Source organism: Anolis carolinensis, chromosome 1, assembly GCF_035594765.1.
Source record: "Anolis carolinensis isolate JA03-04 chromosome 1, rAnoCar3.1.pri, whole genome shotgun sequence".
NCBI lineage: Eukaryota > Metazoa > Chordata > Lepidosauria > Squamata > Dactyloidae > Anolis > Anolis carolinensis.
In genome coordinates this window covers 238,595,074-238,615,120 of record NC_085841.1, presented here as the reverse complement: position 1 = coordinate 238,615,120, position 20,047 = coordinate 238,595,074, and the positions used below count along the sequence as shown (strand labels likewise).

Sequence of the window (20,047 nt, the reverse complement as noted above, 5' to 3'; positions counted from 1 at the left end):
GGTAATGTTTTTTTAAGTAATAATTGCCGAAATGAGAGTTGACCACACTTCAGAGCATTGCAGAAAGACACTAAGAAAGAGTTTTAGGCCATCTTATCATTGAAAAGAACTGTCTGTCACCTTTGTAACACTTGTTGGAAAAAAGAAGCCTATAGAAAAAATTAGTTGAACAAGTTGTGGCAATCTTATCATTCATATTCAGTCTATGTTGAGATTCATACCCTTGATTCATCCCTTCATATATAACAGAAGGCAAATATTGCATATTTTTGTTATGCCTAGCTGTTTCTTTATACTCTTAAACAGGAAGTTATTTTGTTCCAGGACATAAAGGCCATTGGTACATTTTCAAACTGTTCACAATTGGCTTTGATGTTTTTAATTAGTATATTGACAGAACAAAAAAATCAATCAAAATACAGTACACTTGAACCTGCAGTATAGAAACACAAAAAGTAATTACTTTACTGTATTATACTAAGAAGTGTTAATCAACCAAGCTTCTGGCGTGCCACTGGCTGGCATTTGGAGTCTGGAAAATGTGAAGGTGCCACCATAAGCTTCAAGGGTAACCTAAGAACACTACTGCCTCCACAAATATAAATGGTCCAAGGAAAAACAGCTTCCTCATTGGAGCTTTATGCCAGAGAACATACAATAAAAAATCTTAGAAGTGCCTTGTTTACAGACAGCGAAGCATAGCGTTACTGTTGCCCCTTTATTCTTCCTGAAAAGAGAACTTCTTTTGAATATTTTTATGGTTATCTAGAGTGAGATACAATCCATAAAAAGGCTGTTTTTTCTCTTGGGCCTGAGCTCAAAAACAATAATGGATTATGCCCACTATATTCTCTGCCATGTGCCCACTTACCCTGTTCACCCCAGCTCTCTCCCTGGATAGGCATATTACAGGCCAAATACATTAGGGAGTAGGTCCAAAAGCTACACAGGGTTGGACAAAGAATCATTACTTGGATTATCCATCCTCACCATTGGGAAGGGCACGTGTTTTCCAAAAAGTTCACATCTAAGTACTAAAGTGTCCAAGTAAGCAGGACTGTGCAAATGCTAGATGTCTTCCCATGGTGTACCCCAACATCTATAGGAAATCCAACTGCACAGGTCACTCAATGCATGCCATCTCAGAAAAACTGGGTGCTGGTGATGAGAAGGGAAATCTGAACTGATGCATTGCACACTTATCTGCTGAAGGCAGTCAACACTGTCAAGGAAAACCTCAGAACAAACAAATAGATAAGGAAATGCTGATTTGACTACACTGCAGACAGACAATACATTCTTGGGTCTGCAGATACATAAAGAAGAACAAACTGGTTCATCCAGTTTGAAGTGGGAAGTAAATGGCAGTATTCATTCGCCCAAAGCAGACTCAAGACCTCATACAGTTTTATGCTCAAGAAAAAACACTTTTGTGTTGGGATCTGATATCCATTGATAATTCTTTTATCCCTAAACCTACACATACCTGTTCACAACTAGGACTCCTGGATATAGAACCTACCAGTGTTTATTCTGCAAAACAGATTTCACAAAAAAGGCACAAGTAATCAAGAGCAAAAGTTTGACCTGCTGCAAGCTGAAGCTATGTGAGTAATCCACAAAGAAAATGGAAAAGCAAAATCTTTTAGATATGAACGTGGATCTAGTCGGAAATACCTACAAAGTTTAATCATGACTGAGTCCAACATTAAAAACAAAATGCAACTTACAGTATGACTCCCCTGCCCCGCTACCCCTAATCTGCAGGACTGGTACTTGCACCTTCAGACAGAAAATGGACACTAAGCATTTTTAGACTCTCCAGCACGTCTATGGTATTCTTGAGCAAGAAGTTCATTTCAAAAGGACTATTATCTATTACCTGGAGTTTTGCATATCCATGCAAAATCTGGGAGCCTATCCCACAGATACAGGGATAGTCCTGTATTTACCTTAGAAGCAATCCATGGATCTGAATAAAAGTTACAAACATACTGCGCAACTTCCATGATAAATCTAAGCTAATAGCATAAACGTCTACAGCTATGCTTATACAAAGGATACTGCATGTAACCAAGCTTCATATTACTAAAACTGGAGCATGATCCTACCAAACCTAACTACTTCCTGTGGGAAAAGGGCCAAATGTGCTTGCTATTTCAAGTGAGAAAACAACCACAATGGTCTTGGGCCAATGACAACAATTGTAGCACATGGGGAAGAAGGTTCTTTAGGAGGAGGTGAGGTGGGAGACAAGAGCTTTTTACATTTCTAGTCTTGGCAAGAAGCTGGGAATTTCAATCTGCTTAGGAAAAGAAAGTACTTGAGCATCTGTTCATGTTATCAACTACTAGACCACAGTGCCACCCTATTAATATTACTCACTCCACCTCTCTCTGAGCAGCAATTTATGTGTTTTGCCCATGAACACCTAAAAAGCAGTGGACTCATGTAACCATGTTGCTTGCAGCTCCTCTAGACCTCATCCCTCCATTTCTTTTCCTGTCTAGTCCAGATCAATCCCATTTCCATATCACTCTGCATACGACTTTAAAGTGCTTTGATTTTGCTAAGGACGGCTTTTCTTTCTTCTGCCTGGTTCCAAAGCAGTGTAGGCATTATATACACTAGTGCAACATCAAATCAAGAAACATCCAAGCAGAGCACTGGAAATTGCCCTGAAAGTTACCCAAACTCTGTGGTAGGGTCTAGGGGAATAAAAACCAGTAACATAAGTCTCATTCACACTACAGAATTATGGTGCTAGTATTCCACCTTAATTGACATGGTTCTGTCCTACAGCATCCTAAAATTTACATTTAGAATCCTCAGCCAGAGAGATCCCCTGGTGTCGCCAACCAAACTTCAGATCACAGGATTCTATTGAATAGAACCATAGCAGTTAAAGTGAAATAACACTGCTATAACTGCATGATGTGAATGGGCCCTTCATCATTTTATTATCTCTGACAGAGCTGATCTGTCAGATAAGGAGCAACTCATGCATGAAATCACGCTTTGCCTCCACATATACTAACACAAACTTATCAAAATTGATGGCCTAAGAAGACATATCCAGCTGATGAATGTGGACATTACCTTGATAAAGACCTACTTTTTTGTGTAGGACTGGACATAAAAGGGCAGCCCCACACAGGAGCCTATGCTAATATATACCACACATCCTTAGTGAACTTTTGCTATTCATGGTTGGGGAAATGTTTTGCAAGTGCCTTTAGAGATGATCCCTATCACTGACACCTCTTTGCTGCTGGTTGCCACTAATGGCAAGGAAGTATCTCTACTGGGCACTGTCTTCCTGGATACAGTCTTAGGAAGATGTCAAAAGCCAAAAAGAGAGCCACAAAATCCAGACGAGAATGCTATCATAATATACTGTGGAGGAAGCTCCTCAAATATATGGAGCTTGTTTCGAAAAGGTACCAAATCCATCTGAACAACTTTTACAGGAATCAAAAAAAGAAGTGCTGAGGATATGTGCTTTTGCTATAACATGCCATTTTCTGATGCCAAAGCTATTTTATACATTTTGATAGTTTTGATGACACCTATAACTCATTTTTCTTTTGGATTTGGTACCTCTTGGAAACAAACTCCGCATATATATATGATAATCGTTAGGTTATCTGACATCACCTTTCAGGATGTGCACTCTGTCAGAAAACCTAATGCTCAGGACTCTCTCTCTCCCCTACTAACCAATATACCAAAAGTCCAAAGTAGTGTCAGAAGGTGAACCCAAAGAGGTTTCTTTTTGGTAGATACAGCAGTAGAAGAAATACAGCACTGACTTCCAGTGTTGATATTTGCATCTCAACAAGCTTGAAACAAACTTTAAGCAACATTAGGGCATGCTGAAGAAGTTTTCTCTTAAAATATCCTCCTGGATATCAGCACAAGTAGCCACATTTCATTTACTAAAGGAGACATTTCATTTGCTCAAGAGTTCACCTTCCTTGGAGAAAATGTGCTGAATTCTACTCAACCATATACCCATCACAGACACTAGCAAAGGTTCTCCATATGTGGGTTCAAATACATAATCCTACAAACCGAAGTAAAATAAGGAGCCAGCAAAAAGGACAATATAGCAAGTGTATACGCAGGCAGAAGCAATGCACTACCATACACCCAGGAGAGGCAAGGGGCAAATATGCTCATGCAGCTCTCATCATGCAATAAAGGTTACTTTCTCTCTCTTCAGTTGGGACCTTAGACCTGAGACACACACAGTGCTATGATGGAAATCGGGCCCCACCTGATCCCAGACAGCACAACCAGACTCAAACCCCACAGCCAGCATCCTCAGGCAGCCCTAAAGACACCGAACCAGCTCAGGAAGCAAACTTCCTTCACAATGAGCAGGAGGGGAAAAGGCACCTGTATAGCAAACCAAAAAAAACAACCAATTCCAGGGGTTGCAGGGAGGCTGGTGTTAAATTTGGTAGCTACCCTCTTGGCAAGCTTTACATACTTTGGCCCAGAGAATTAGAAAGTCTTCCTTGTCCTGTCCCACTTGCTTTGGCAGTCGCAGAGGGTGGCATTCATACAGAGATGACACATGGTTGACAAGAAAGGACGACACCCTTGCTTCAAGAGCTGTGTTGAGGGTAGAGACCTACCAGCCCCATGAGAGAGCCACACAATCCCATTTATGCTGCCTTCACCAGGAGCACTAGGGGCAAAGCTTGAGCTCTCTCATCTGAGGGCAGGGGTGGCAGCAAAGGTTGGCACAGCAGCTACTGAGAGAAAATGCCTTTGAAGCGGATTTTGTCCTCATTGTCTTTCTCACGCAAGCGGGTCTCCAGGTTGCGAAGTTCCCGGGTGACCACCGGGCCCAGGGATGGGTCAAGCTGCAAGACCTTAGCAAAGTCAGCCTGAGCTTCAACTGCATTCCAGACAGCTGCATGTGCCTTGGCTCTCTTGAAGTAGGCCTTGACGTTATCTGAGGGAGGGGGACACAAAAAGGATTTCAAGTAGAGCACTGAACAGGCAGGTAACACAGATTCTGAAAAGCACCATCACCATCAATCCCATTTTCAACTTGGATTAGCACTTGACAATTTCTTTACTACAACTCCTAGAATTTCCAGAACATTACATTGGTTACATTGGCTAGAGAATTCTAAGAGTGATACCTGCCAAAAAGTAAATTTTCGAATCTCCATCATGAATCAACCTCAGAGCTAGATATTTATTTATTTATTTATTTACAGTATTTATATTCCGCCCTTCTCACCCCGAAGGGGACTCAGGGTAGATTACAATGAACACATATATGGCAAACATTCAATGCCAACAGACAAACAACATACATTAGACAGACTCAAAGGCATTTTTAACATTTTTCCAGCTTCACGATTCCGGCCACAGGGGGAGCTGTTGCTTCACCATCCAGTAGTGGCTGTACTTCCGCATTCCTTTCCTCGTGTTTTGCTGGCAGTTTTATGGTGTTGTAAATTAGCCTCCCGCATAAAGCGTCCCTAAATTTCCCTAATTGACAGATGCAACTGTCTTTCGGGGCTGCATAGGTCAACAGCAAGCCGGGGCTATTGATGGTCAGAGGCTTAACCCGACCCGGGCTTCGAACTCATGACCTCTCGGTCAGTAGTGATTTATAGCAGCTGGTTACTAGCCAGCTGCGCCACAGCCCGGCCCCAGATATGCTGTCTACTGTTTGGACTCTTCGACTACAATAATTCTCCTCTGCCCTTACACAGTCTCCCTCCTAATCAAACACTGGAGCCTTGATAGATTAACATAGTTCCACAACTCCCTGTTCCCTTTTTCTTTCTACAGGAATTTCAGGGTCTACACTGACAAATGAGACCCCTTACCTTCATACTTGTTGAGAATGGAAGAACAGTGATCCAGCACTTCATAATATTCATGATTCAGCAGTTTACACTGGCAGTAATTCAGCAGCAAAGGGGTGATCTGTTGGTCCAGCTGTATCCAGTCAGGGGACCCTGGCTGTTCCTGTGGTTTGGGAGAGGAGAGGAGTAGGGTGAGGCAAACACAGACGACTCCAAGGAGTTCCCTATCTGCACAGGCAGAGGGAGATTGCCACAGGGCAAAAGTGGCTCTTGCAGTTTCTTCCAACTTTATGATTCTATGAAAAGCAGCTGTCATAGCAGCAGGGCTAAACAAAGCCTTTCCAATTCACTCCTAAATGGACACTGGGATGAAGAAGGCCAGGAGTTGCAAGACAGGATTTATAGCACAAGGTGGAAATAGGCCCTCTCCACCCATTCCTTTGACATTTTCCCCCTCTAACAAGCATTAAAATTAGAATATACTTTTAAGAAATGTTTTGGCACAGGGGGGTAGGGAATATGAAGTATAGACTATGAGGTTTAGAAAACAGAAGGGGACACAATTCTGATTGTACACAGCTCTGCTGTTATCATGTCTACAGTCAGCCATCCATATTTGCAGGTTATTATTCGTAGATTTTACCATACTAGAAAGTCACACTGGAGGACCTAGAGATTCCTAGAGAAGTGCGTAAAAAAATGTATATATATTTTTTTTGAAAAATTCAAATTTTCTACTTTGGCAAAAGTACTTCACCCCTAACCTTTGCAAAAGTGGAGTTTAGTCATGAGAGCACTTTAGCTGTGTGCTGTGCTGGATGGGGTCACACTCCCCCTGAAGGCGCAGGTGCGCAGTCTGGGGGTGATCCTAGACTCATCGTTGAGCCTGGAGCCCCAGGTCTCGGCGGTGGCTAGGGGAGCCTTTGCACAATTAAAACTTGTGCGCCAGCTGCGACCGTACCTTGGGAAGCCGGACTTGGCCACGGTGGTCCACGCTCTTGTTACATCCCGACTAGATTACTGCAACGCACTCTACGTGGGGCTGCCTTTGAAGACTGTTCGGAAGCTTCAACTAGTCCAACGGGAGGCTGCCAGGCTGTTAACTGGAGCAACGTACAGGGAGCGTACTACTCCTCTGTTACGTCAGCTCCACTGGCTGCCGATTTGCTACCGAGCACAATTCAAAGTGCTGGCTTTAGCCTATAAAGCGCTAAACGGTTCCGGCCCAGCTTACCTGTCCGAACGTGTCTCCCGCTATATCCCATCACGGAATTTGAGATCCTCCGGGGAGGCCCTGCTCTCGGTCCCGCCAGCCTCATAGGTGCGGCTGGCGGGGACGAGGGACAGGGCCTTTTCAGTGGTGGCCCCCCGCCTATGGAACGCCCTCCCAAACGAAATTAGGGAAGCTCCCTCCCTCCTGTCCTTCCGAAAAAGAACAAAAACCTAGTTATGGGAGCAGGCATTTGAGCATGAGTAACAGCAGAATTGCAATATGAATATATGACTCATTGACAGACCCCCACCTGGACATGAAAAATGCGCCTGAAATGTATATTTAGATGTATAATTATGCTGGTTTTTAATTTATATTTTAATTTTTATTGTAATTTTTAATCTTGGATGATTTTTAACTGTGTTTCCGATGTATATTGTAAGCCGCCCTGAGTCCCCTGATGGGTGAGAAGGGCGGGGTAGAAATGATGTAATATAAATATAATATATATATATTAGCTCCCAGAACACAGAAGATACCAAGCTAGACAATACTTTGCAATAGCCCATTACAGAGGGAGGGTGGGCTTCTTAACTTTGTCAGAAATTTGGAGAACAGAGAAGACTAACTGTTCCTCATATCACATCATAGCACTGGAAGTGTGAGGAAAGGTGCTACTCTTTCAAACCAGTGATCACTGTCTCAGCTTGGAGGCAAATTATAAGCACTAGAGCAGACTTTCCCAAACTGAAACCTCTAGATAACTGTAAAGACAACTTCCATCTGCTTCCACTGGTCAGGGATGGTTACAATCACAGTCCATCAGCTGGGAAAGGCAGAATCAGAGTTAAGAAAGAATGGCTTATATGACTTGGCAAACATCTTCCAAAAGAGCAAGGCTAGCGATAAACATCGTCTGAAGATCAGAGGATTGAAAGAAAGATTGTAATAATATTTTGGACTTGATCTATCCATTCTTTTAGATACTTTCCAAACACCTTGGATTTCTATTATGCTTTTATTCTAAAATGCACATGTATAGACCAATTTAAATTGATATCCCAAAACCTGCCCCCTCAAATCATGTTTTGTATCCATTCTGAATGCAGATTTCTATGATACAAATTTGAGGACTATTGGTACTACTACTCAAACTTTTGTTCCATTCAAATTGCAGGAAAATTCATAATCAGTCTAGACAATGCCAGACATTTCTTGTAAAGATACATTTTCCTGTTGTAAAGCAGTGTTCTCCTTGAAGTAACAAGCACAACAACTACAAGGTAGGGGCCTTGCTTATGCCAAATTCACTACCCTCCATCTCATTTTGTATTTCTCCCACAATGCACAGACAAAAGTGAAGTTACAGCAAAAAGTTGCTGCAGCAGACATGTCTTCAATCACCTTCATTTGCAGGTTCTTGAGGCAAGCGATGGCATCATAGTATTTGGCAGCTGCCTCCTGCACTTTGCCTTCCTTGTAGAGCTCATTGCCTTCCTGGTGGATCAGAGGAACAGCCTTCAACTTCTCCTCATCAGACATGGCCCAAGGGTCCTGACGGTATGAGCCTGGGCTTTCCACCTGGCAAGGCACAACAGCAACACATGTTGGGATAGATCACAAAGACAAAACATAAATGCCCCACACAATTCCACTGGAGCACTGAAAAAACTAGTCTGACTTTCCATCCTGACCACCCCAGGCCACAACACAGAAGTAGTGTCAGGAACAGGTTCAAGAAATGAGAAGGAACATGAAGGTTCTCACCTCCTTGTTCAAAGATAGAATATATGCTCCCTTTCTTCCTGCAATGCAATCCTTCAAAAGGCTAACTAAATCTTCTCTTGCACTGACATCAAGAAAAACATGCAGAGAACAAGACAGGCTAAATTCAGCCAAATGGCCATCTGTCGGGAGTGTTTTGAATGAGATTTTCCTGCTTCTTGCAGGGGATTGGACTGGATGGCCCGTAAGGTCTCTTCCAACTCTACGATTCTATGATTCTAAAAAAATTGCCATCTCCTCTTCTGTGGCACTGTCATACAACCCAAATAACCAAACAAACTCCCAAGGCCCATCACCCATCGGAGGCTTTCTATCCCACAAGACATTGCCTTTCCTTCCCTCTCACCTTGAGCATCTCAATGGCAAAGATGAGAGGCTGGGGATTCTGCTGAAGCTCATCAAGGTCTGGGTAGCCCAGAGAGTGATGCTCATGCATTTGAGCAATACCACAGCACTGTCTTTGCCCCTCCAGTGGATCCTTCCCAGCTGCAATATTCCTCAAGCTCTTTGACACCATTGGGTACAAGACCACATGCTACAAGGAGACAGTAAAAAATTACAAAATCATTGTTATTGCAGGAGGAGAATCTGGGGTACCTACTGCTAGTCTTCCACATTTGTGGGTTCAACTTTTATGGATTGGATTATTCACAGATATAATTAAAATGTTATCTCTAGGAATATCTAGATGCTACAGTGCAATTATATGGCCAATTTCTGCAGGAATCCGGTCACAGAGTCATGCAAAGGACCTAGAGATTCCTTGGTGAGATTTCAGGGTCAGCTTCTGGTGTAAGTTGACCGTTGAGTTGTGTTCATGAACCTAGAGATTCCTAGAGATGTTCTCTCGATAATGAAAATAACATTTTTATTCACAATTTATTCACATTTGTGGGGATTCTATGCTTCTAACTCCAGTAAATGTGTAAATGTATAAATGCTAAGTATAGTTTGATAGGGTTCCTGTATCTAAAAATCATTTCAGAAAACTCTGGAAAGGATTCTGCAACATCACAGCAGAATCACCCCCTCAAAAGCTACATTCTCTGAACGGTATAAAAATAAAACTTTGTATTGCTTTAGCATATTTTTATTATGCAGCTATAAATCCTAAAAAGGTAACAATAGAAACACAGTTAAGAACCCCCTTCAGAAAATCTGCAAAACCATTCTTCCTATAGATTCTGAAGTCTCACCAGGGACTGTACACTTTTATTGTTATTAAGGCATCTGGAAGGGGGTAAACAAGAAATTTACTATTTGTAACATTAAAAAATGACATAACATTTAGAAGCTGATGAATCCTATGTTTGATACAATATCCTCTGATTTCTACACTCTGAGAAGTTACATGGAAGCTGAGTGCTTTTATGATGGAGGTAGTAAATAAATACCAAATAAATACATTTACAAAGCACTTCAGATGTGGACACCATTTTCAAAAAGATAAGAAATTCTCATTTTGCAGATGGGGTACCATGACCCACTAATGCCCAGATATCCAGGGAGCTATCAGAAGAATCAAGGATTTTAGAGGCTTTCTCAAATTCCATCCAATGCGCTTTACACATTCAATGATCAATGATGACATAGCCTTAATGGGGATTACCTTGGTGTCACACAAGAACTCGGCCATCTCTCCCTCCCGCATAGTGCACAGGATGGTCTCCCAGACAGGCAGCTTGAACTTCTTGCCAATAATGAGCTCCATAGGTTTGCCCCTTGTACGACTGTCATCCAGTACTTCCTCGTCCGTACTGCAGAGCAGAGTGCGGTAGTGGAAGGTAGCCTGAAAAAGGTCAGGAAGCAGAGCTATAGAATAAGGCCTCTGCAAACACCCAGAGGAAGAAGAGTGAAGATGGTATGCAGTAAATAGAAACTGGCGTGAATTCATTGTTCCACTGGCAGAGGTATTAATCCAATATCCAATCTGATGGTCAATGTGATGCCAAAGTATCCGAATATGCAGCTAAAAGATGACTTGCTCCATCTAACAAACAGGTGGTTTGACCAAGATAGACCACAGATATGTGTAAAGGCCCAATAAGCAAGTGGGATAACATTTGGGAACTGAAATTACAGTCATACAGTTTGAGAAATTCTAGGAGCTATAGTTCAATAAACCATTAAAGGCTGGCTGCTTCCTGCTTAGGGGAATCCTCTGTTGGGAGGTGTTAACTGGCCCTGATTATTTCTTGTCTGGAATTCCCGTCTTCTGATATTCTTAATTTACTGCCATGATATTAGAGTTTTTTAAATACTAGTAGCCAGATTTTATTCATTTTCATGGTTTCCTCCTTTCCATTGAAATTGTCCACGTGGGAATTCCAGACAAGAAAAAATCAGGGCCAGCTAACACCTCCCAAGAAAGGATTCCCCCCGACAGGAAGCAGCCAGGCTTTGAAGCCACAAAGCTATTCAATGCTAAATGGTTTGGGCCCTGCCTATCTTCACGACTGCATCCCCCCATGTACATGCATGAGCGTTAAGATTTGCCGGGGAGGCCCTTCTCGTGGTCCCGCCACCATCACAAGAACAGATGATGGGAACAAGAAAGGGTGGTGCCCCCCCCCAGCTTTGGAACGCCCTCCCTTTCCTTTCTTCTTCTTTACAGTGGGCCATGTTTTTAGGACAGATGACACTATAGTTTACTGGGTGTTATTCTGAGTTCAAATTGTTGTTTTATTTTGTATTGTACTGTGTGTTTATTTTATGCATTGTTCTTGTGCAATATGTAAGCCTCCCCAAGTCCCTTTGGGGAGATGGAGGCAGGGTACAAAAATAAAGTAGTTATTATTATTATTATTATTATTATTATTATTATTATTATTATTATCAAGCTAGCCAATTGCAACATTCACTCTTGCCTCAGGCAGACACCCTGAATATTCCACAGATATATAAACCCCACTTGCCTAGTTTCCAACAGACCTCACAACCTCTGAGGATGCCTTCCATAGATGTGGGCAAAACGTCAGGAGAGAATGCTTCTGGAACATGACCATACAGCCCGGAAAACTTACAGCAAACCAAGAACTGCATTGTTTTTATTTTTTCTGTAAATTGTTTTGGGAGCCTTTTCAACTGAAGAATGGGAAGTAGACACTGAATCAGTTGCAGCTATCACAGTTTCATGATCACAACTTCTAACATAAACTGCAGTCCAGGGGTGCATCTACACTGTAGAATTAATACAGTTTGACACCACTTGAACTGCCATGACTATGGAACCCTGGGATTTGTAGTTTAGTGAGGCACCAGCACTCCTTTGGCAGACAAGACTCAAGTCCTTGTAAAACTAACCTCCCCATGACGCCACAGCATTGTGCCATGGCAGTTCAAGTGGCGTGAAGGAGCTCCCACTAAACTACAACCCGCATAATTCCGTAGAACGTTGCCATGGCAGTAAGAGTGGAACAAGAACGCTATAACAGCGTAGTGTGAGGAGGCCTTAAAAGCCGACCGAAGACTGTTGAAGACGACACTGGACGCGGCTAGCAGTCCGTCAAAAATCAGCTACCTTCATAAAAAAACAAGTAAATTTATGAAATGGAAGGCAACGAGAAGGAAGTAATCTTGAGGGGCCCGACGTCATCTCGACCCTCCTCATTCCCGTAACCATAGCAACCCATTTTGTAGGCGTGGTCTACAAAGAGAGGCCTATCCTCTTGAGTGGCACCGATAGTAGAGCTCTCGACCAATCACAATCTAGACAGCACACTCAATTGCCTTGCTCGAGCCTGGCCTGTCTCACCCCCGCCCACAATCGCTTTTGCGCCTGCGCAATTCGCTCTAGTTTGCGCCGCCGTTTTGACTTGCGCATGCGTGTTTGTCCTCCTCCGCCCTGTTCCGTTATCTCCTTGCCGAGAAAAAAAAATGAACCCGTTTTTTTTACCTTGGTGCCATCCTGGTAGTCGGACAGTGGCCCACTGCCTTCCCGCACCACCCGCTTCTCGATCCCATCTGCTCGGAGCTGCTCGATTACGTCCGCCATGATGGCTCCCCCGCTGGAATTCGGCTTCGTACGCTTCGATTGCTCACAGATGACCGCTTCGGCTATTTCCGGATGTGTTCGGTCATTTCCGTATCCGCCTTCGGGCGGATTGTTATAGTTCGGGAGCTTTCGTGGAAACTCGGGGAGGGGGGTAGCGTTTGATGGAAGGCTTTGAACTGGATAGCTTGGGGGGCGGGGGGGGGGGGGCGTCCAAATTATTGTAGCACCATAAGGTAAAGGTTTCCCCTGACGTTAAGTCCAGTCATGTCTGACTCTGGGGGTTGGTGCTCATCTCCATTTCTAAGCCGAAGAGCTGGCATTGTCCGTAGACACCTCCAAGATCATGTGGCCGGCATGACTGCATGGAGCGCCCTTACCTTCCCGCCGGAGCGGTACCTATTGATTTACTCACATTGGCATGTTTTCGAACTGCTAGGTTGGCAGAAGCTGGAGCTAACAGCGGCCGCTTACTCCACTCCCTGGATTTGAACCTGGGACCTTTCGGTCTGCAAGTTCAGCAGCTCAGTGCTTTAACACACTGCGCCACCGGGGCTCCATTGTAGCACCATATCCCACCTAAATCTGCTGTGGCAATAATCCTATGGGATCCTGAGATTTGTTGTTCGCTCAGAGGCGCCAGAGCTCTTTGGTTGCCAAGTCTAAACTACAAATCCGAGGTTTCCATTGGACAGAACTATGGATACATCAACACTATAGAATTGATGTAGTTTGATCCCAGTTTAACTGGCATGGCGTAATTCTATGGAATCCTGGGAGTTTTAGCAGAGACTACAACCCACAAGATTCCATAGCACAGAGCCATGGCAGTTAAAGTGGTGTCAAACTGCATTAATTCTACTGTGTAGATGTACCCCAAACCAATGAAAATGGGATAGTGCTATAGCCTTTAGAGCAGGCATGGGCAAACTTTGGCCCTCCAGGTATTTTGGACTCCCACTGCTGATAAGGAGATCAAAGATTTGAGAGTCTCACTAGAAATGAAGACCAGCACAAGACCCCAAAAGGAGGGTTGTGCGACAACTGGCGAGCTTGTGAGAAGCAAATAAAGATTTCCCTATTCCCCAATAAAAAGGTTCACCAAGTTTGAAGTAAAGACCACCGGGTTTATTCTGATCCAGCTGGAGCAGGATGACGGTTGCAATAAGTTGCAAGAAGAACCGACATACCATTATACAAGAAAATCCACATTTTATACTTTTTGCATTTTGAATTTCCCGCTCACGCCCACCTGACCGGCTTCATGCTGATTGGTCAGGGGAATCCCTGATGTCAGAAGCCAGGGGGAACAATCTGGGGGCTTGCACACCTCAACCAATGAGAGTGCGAGCCCCGCTTCTGGGGTCTCTCCCTGGCTGGCCAATTGGGGAGATGGAAGCACAGCAGCAGGAGAAACAAAGGCAATCATATGTTGATGAAAGAATTAATGAGTGACCCTATACTGGGTCTATTTTCAAGCGGTCCAGCGAGAGCCCCAGGGCCCTGCTAGCCAGCCCTGGCTTACTGATACACTGATTGAACTAACAAGTCCCTTGAATAGGGGTCTGACACCTAGATGTCAGTTCCATTGTCCAAAAGGGCAGCAGCGTCGGCAGTCTTCATGAGATTAAATGATTCAGAGTCCAAGTAAGGGAAATGGCATTGTCTTGACAACTGTGGCCTATCCTTGCCTCCTCACAGAGGAGATAAGTCATTTATGTGGAGTGGTTGGAATGTCCAAAGGTTGCTCCATTCTTAAGTGGTCTGGCTTTGCCCTCTGAGGCTTAAGAAAAGAGTCCATTGTGTTATTTCCAAATGAAGTCCATTGCGGTAGGATATGGCCTGAGACAGGCTGGTGGCACCCACATCAGGATGGTATGCTGGCCAAAAGTTCACATCAGGGTCACCGTGCTTCATTTTATAAGGGGCAAGATATCATTAATAATAATAATAATAATAATAATAATAATAATAATAATAATATAAAATTGGTAGGAGACACATATGGGACTCACAATAGGGGAGAAACATGAGATCCAGCATCCTTATTATGTTGGGAGACAAACACAGGTTATATCCATGGGGCTTTCAGGGGGCTCCGATCTCCCCTGTGTTTTCCATGCGGGACAATGAAAGGGATCCCAGAAGCTCCCTAGCAGCCCAGCAGGCAAAAGGTTTTTTGGGGTTCCCCTAGAACTGGGAGACAATGCAAGGGATACAAAGGGTTCATGAAGGAAAGGGGAAAAGGAGGTCCCTGATATCTAAAAAGTTCATAGGAAGGGGAAGTGAATGGGAAGGCGCAAAAGGACATTTCAGATCGCATTGCCCATGCTCATTCATAAAAAGGCAACTCATTCATAAAAGGGAGCAAATTCATCTGCTATCCATCTTCACAACAGCAATAGTATACTCAGTAGAGTGCAAATTCATCTGCAAATTCATCTGTCAGGAGGGGAACTGGAGCCATTGCGGCGAAAAGCGAAATAGCAGGTTAGTTTTAAAAGTGTTCCAGAGTGAAATGGAATTGGTCCGAAGTGAATCTGTGATGTGGCTTAATTTTATTGAACATATTGAGGAGCCCTGTGCAAACAAGTTATACATACTTTTACTAAATACAGTTCATCCCAGCAGAAGAAAGGGGGATAAATATTATTTATTTCCCCCAGACCTCTGTTTGTGGTCCAGCCTCAACCTTACAAATTGTAATAAAGGCAGACTTATCAAAGAATGATGGTGTTTTGAGAAAGAGGACTCCAAGAATTACCAATGAAAAAATTCTGCACGTGTTCTATTTTTCCCTTCAAATGATAGCCCTAGAAGGCACACAATCCAAAACTATACACAGGAGTCCCCAAGATAGGTTCTGTAGGTTTGTTGAATTTGTTTGTCGGAACAGGGACATCTTTTAAGTGTAACTCCAGTTTTGGATAGCATAGGGAAGGGTTAATATCCCTGCAGTATTTGTTTTGCTGTCTGTGGTCCTGTTCAGAAGATTTCACCTCACTTTCTGTCTCTGTGATCATTGGATTTTGAAAAATGTGGCTTGTGAAAACAAGGACTGGTGATAAAGCATCAGTGGAGACCCCTTATCCCATGATAACTTTTCCAGGAGTGGATTTCCCTTCCAAGAAACAGATTTCTTTCACTTCCTGTTGTCCCCCCCCCCCCCCCGGGTTCTTAATTTGGAGTCGTTTGTAAATCTGATGTTTGTATGTCAGGTACTGTCTCTATAGCCATCTTAACTTGATGTACTATATCTCTTTTTGTGCTATTATTATTTTTGTGGGTTTTCTTTTAAATCAGAAATATTACTTATTTATATAGCTACTAGCTGTGCCCGGCCACGCGTTGCTGTGGCAAAATATGGTGGTATGGGAAATAAAGTATTGAGGAACTAGTGGTAGTTAAGGTAAAGGGTAAACGTTTTCCCCTGACATTAAGTCCAGTTATGTCTGACTCAGAGTGTTGGTGCTCATCTCCATTTCTAAGCCGAAGAGCCAGCGTTGTCCATAGACTCCTCCAAGGTCATGTGGGATGACTGCATGGAGCGGCGTTACCTTCCCGCCAGAGCAGTACCTATTGATGCACTCACATTTGCATGTTTTTGAACTTCTGGGTTGGCAGAAGCTGGGGCTAACAGTGGGGGCTCTCTCCGCTCCCCCAATTCAAACCTGCAGCCTTTCGGTCCAGAAGTTCAGCAGCTCAGCGCTTTAACACGCTGCGCCATCAGGGGATATTATTTCCTAAAGGTTGTGAATATACAATATTTCTGATTGGTTTTTTTTGTTTGTTGGAGGCAAGTATGAATGCTGCAATTAGGAAAAATGATTAGGATGTAATGGCCTTGCAGCTTTAAAGCCTGGCTGCTTCCTCCCTGAGTGAATTTTTTGTTGGGAGGTGTTAGCTGGCCCTGATTCTTTCTTGTCTGGAATTCCCTTGTTTTCAGAGTGGTGTTGTTTGCAATATTTTATGTGCGTCTACTGTCTGTGGCCCTGAGGAAACAGAGGATTTGCCAGACTTTGATGATGGGAATACTTTGTTGGGAGGTGTTAGCTGGCCCTGATTGTTTCCTGTGTGGAATTCCCCTGTTTATTTACTGTCCTGGTTTTAGAGATTATATTGTTCTGCATTATTCTATCCCAGTAATTATTTCATATTAAAGTAGAATCTCACTTATCCAACATTCACTTATATAATGTTCTGGATTATCCAACGCAGTCTGCCTTTTCATAATCAATGTTTTTGTAGTCAGTGTTTTAAATTCATTGTGATATTGTAGTGGTAAATTTGTAAATACAGTACAGTAGAGTCTCACTTATCCAACATAAACAGGCTGGCAGAATATTGGATAAGCGAATATGTTGGATAATAAGGAGGCATTAAGGATAAGCCTATTAAACATCAAATTAGGTTATGATTTTACAAATGAAGCACCAAAATATCATCTTAGACAACAAATTTGGCAGAAAAAGTAGTTCAATACACAGTAATGCTATGTAGTAATTACTGTATTTATGAATTTAGCACCAAAATATCACGATATATTGAAAGCATTGACTACAAAAATGCATTGGATAATCCAGAACATTGGATAAGCGAGTGTTGGATAAGTGAGACTCTACTGTAATTACTACATAGCATTACTGCGCATGGAACTACTTTTTCTGTCAAATTTGTTGTATAACATGATGTTTTGGTGCTTAATTTGTAAAACGATTACCTAATTTGATGTTTAATCGGCTTTTCCTGAATCCCTTCTTATTATCCAACATATTCACTTATCCTGCCGGCCTGTTTATGTTGGATAAGTGAGACTCTACTGTATATTGATAATCTTATATTATCTGCTTAGAACTGGATTATATGAGGCCCCTTCTTCACAGCTGGATAAAATGAGGCCTAAATCTGCCTGTAGCCTAACTGAAGCCTGGCTGTCCCTTGGCTGGTTGCTAGGCAACCAAGTGGGCAGAGATTAGCCCTCTAAACTGGCAGCAATTGGATAAAAAAATTATTGCTCTCCCTCTAATTAGGACTTTATTTTTCTTTTCTTTTTGTTGTATCAACCTGGAGGCATGGATGATGGGTTGTGTTGTCAAATTTCGAGGTTGTGGGGCCTGTACTTTTGTTGTTTTGTCCACTGCCCTGATGCCATCACTCTTTTATATATATAGATTGTTATTTAAACACACGTTGGTTGCTATGTCAACTCTGCCTTATGGCAACCATCTCCTAGGGGTTTCTTGGCAAGATTAATTCAGGAGTTGGTTGCCATTGCCTTCCCTGCAGCCTGGAAGAATGTTACTTTCTGTGGCCAGATAAGGATTTAAAGCCTGGCTTCCCACAGGCCTAGTCCAATGCTCAAAACATTATGCCACTCTGATTCATAAATGCTTATAAAGCACTTATATTTCTTCAAGAATTGTCCAGAATCCAGACATTAAAAAGAGACAGTCTCTCTATGCGGTGTCACAATCCCATAGACCTGATACAAAAAGAGAACTTTATGTGCCGTCCGCCGGACAATAAAAAACTATAAAACTGAAACGTGCTGTCCTTTATCCGGGCGAACTGCAAATCCCTATAAGCTGTCCTATAGATATTGAACGACTGAGTCTGGATAACTTCAAAAAAGGATGTTTATTCATACAAGGTTGTAAACCTGGCACAGATCTTAAAGTTGCAGAAAATGAAACAAATTTCCATAGGTTTTAGTTGCAGAATTATCCCTGGTTCCAGAAGGCAAAAGTGATTATAAAACCACTATACCCTAATCACGCTGCCTATATTAGAAGGAGAAACTCTTTCCTTCCCTATCTTTACAGCAAAGATTAGTTCTAGAAGCGATGGAATAACTCTGCTCCTCTAACTAGATTTCCTATTCCAGATCAATATAATTCAATACTTATCTAATTTGGATAGGCTTAGATTGGCCTGGTTTTGAGGATGATTTGTCCCAGTTAGCCTTGCACAGCTCCAGCACGTTGGAAGACTATAGCCAGAATGAAACTCTAAAATGGAGACTAGACCCTGGTAAAAAGGGCGGTCCTAAGATGTTGCACTCTTTGACCAATCACTGCAAAGAAAACTGCAGCCAGCTCTTGCAGATTCCAAGCCACTTTTCCTAGGCTTTTGCAGCCAGAGGCTCAAACAAAATGTAAAGGAGGGAAAATAAACAAACGACCAATAGGTAAGGCAAACCATCGTCCTGGGGGACGGAACACTCCCCGCTAAATTCCCAGGATGTGGGAATTTACCAATCAAAAACATACAAACACCTTTGTATACACAACAATACAAACACTAGAACTTTAAACATCTCCAATAAGCAACACGAGGTCACTAATTGGTCTGTCCAAAATGGACACTTTGCCTCTGTTGCAAGTCTTTAATTGAACTTTCCTGACCTTACCGTCCGGGCAAGGAAAGGTCTTTAATACAATGCCCATGGGCCACGCATGGCGGGGCAAGTCTTTGTCCTTTAACAACACAACGTTGTTAACCTCAATGTTGTCCTGTGGGCTTTGCCAGATTCTTCTAGCTTGAAGCTGGCTTAAGTACTCAGCTTTCCACCTTTTCCAAAAGTGGTTGGCCAAGGACTGCACCTGTTTCCACAGGGCACGGTGAGTTCCGTCCGGAACTGGCAACATGACGTCCTTCCATCCTGGCACCTTTTGTGTCAAAATAAGTGCAGGAGTCAGTGGTTGTAAGTTCTCAGGGTCACTGGTAAGGGGAACCAGCGGCCGGTTGTTGATAATTGCGGTAACTTCCGCCATAAGTGTCACCAAAACATCATGCGTCAATGACCTATGACTCAAAAACATGGCATTAAGGATTTTGCGACTAATACCAATCATCCTCTCCCAAACACCACCCATATGGGAGGCGTGAGGAACATTGAAAGTCCACATAATTTGTTCAGTATTCGTAAAGTTCTGAACCTTTGGGTCTCTCCCAAACCTAGACACACAATTGAGTTCTTTGGTCGCACCTACAAAATTGGTGCCACAGTCCGACCGAATTGACTTAATTGGCCCTCTGAGGGCTATGAACCTTTTTAATGCGTTTAAAAATGATGAAGTGTCCATCCCTTCTATGACTTCTATATGGACAGCTCGTATTACTAAACAAGTAAACAAAACTGCCCACCTCTTGTTATTTACAACACCACCCCTGGTTTTCCTAGTGACAACCTCCCAAGGACCAAACACATCGATTCCCACA

General features: G+C 42.9%; 1 protein-coding gene across 1 annotated transcript; it reads right to left on the bottom strand.

Annotated features, from left to right (window-relative positions):
• Nucleotides 1–363: 363 nt before the first annotated feature.
• aip (aryl hydrocarbon receptor interacting protein) lies at nt 364–12,907 on the bottom strand. The gene is made up of 6 exons (XM_003214979.4): nt 12,731–12,907; nt 10,445–10,624; nt 9,182–9,370; nt 8,455–8,631; nt 5,859–6,000; nt 364–4,966 (listed from the first exon to the last, which is right to left on the bottom strand). The coding sequence occupies exons 1-6, from the start codon at nt 12,827–12,829 to the stop codon at nt 4,761–4,763; spliced, it is 993 nt and encodes a 330-aa protein (XP_003215027.2). The 5' UTR covers nt 12,830–12,907; the 3' UTR covers nt 364–4,760.
• Between the last annotated feature and the right edge of the window lie 7,140 nt (nt 12,908–20,047).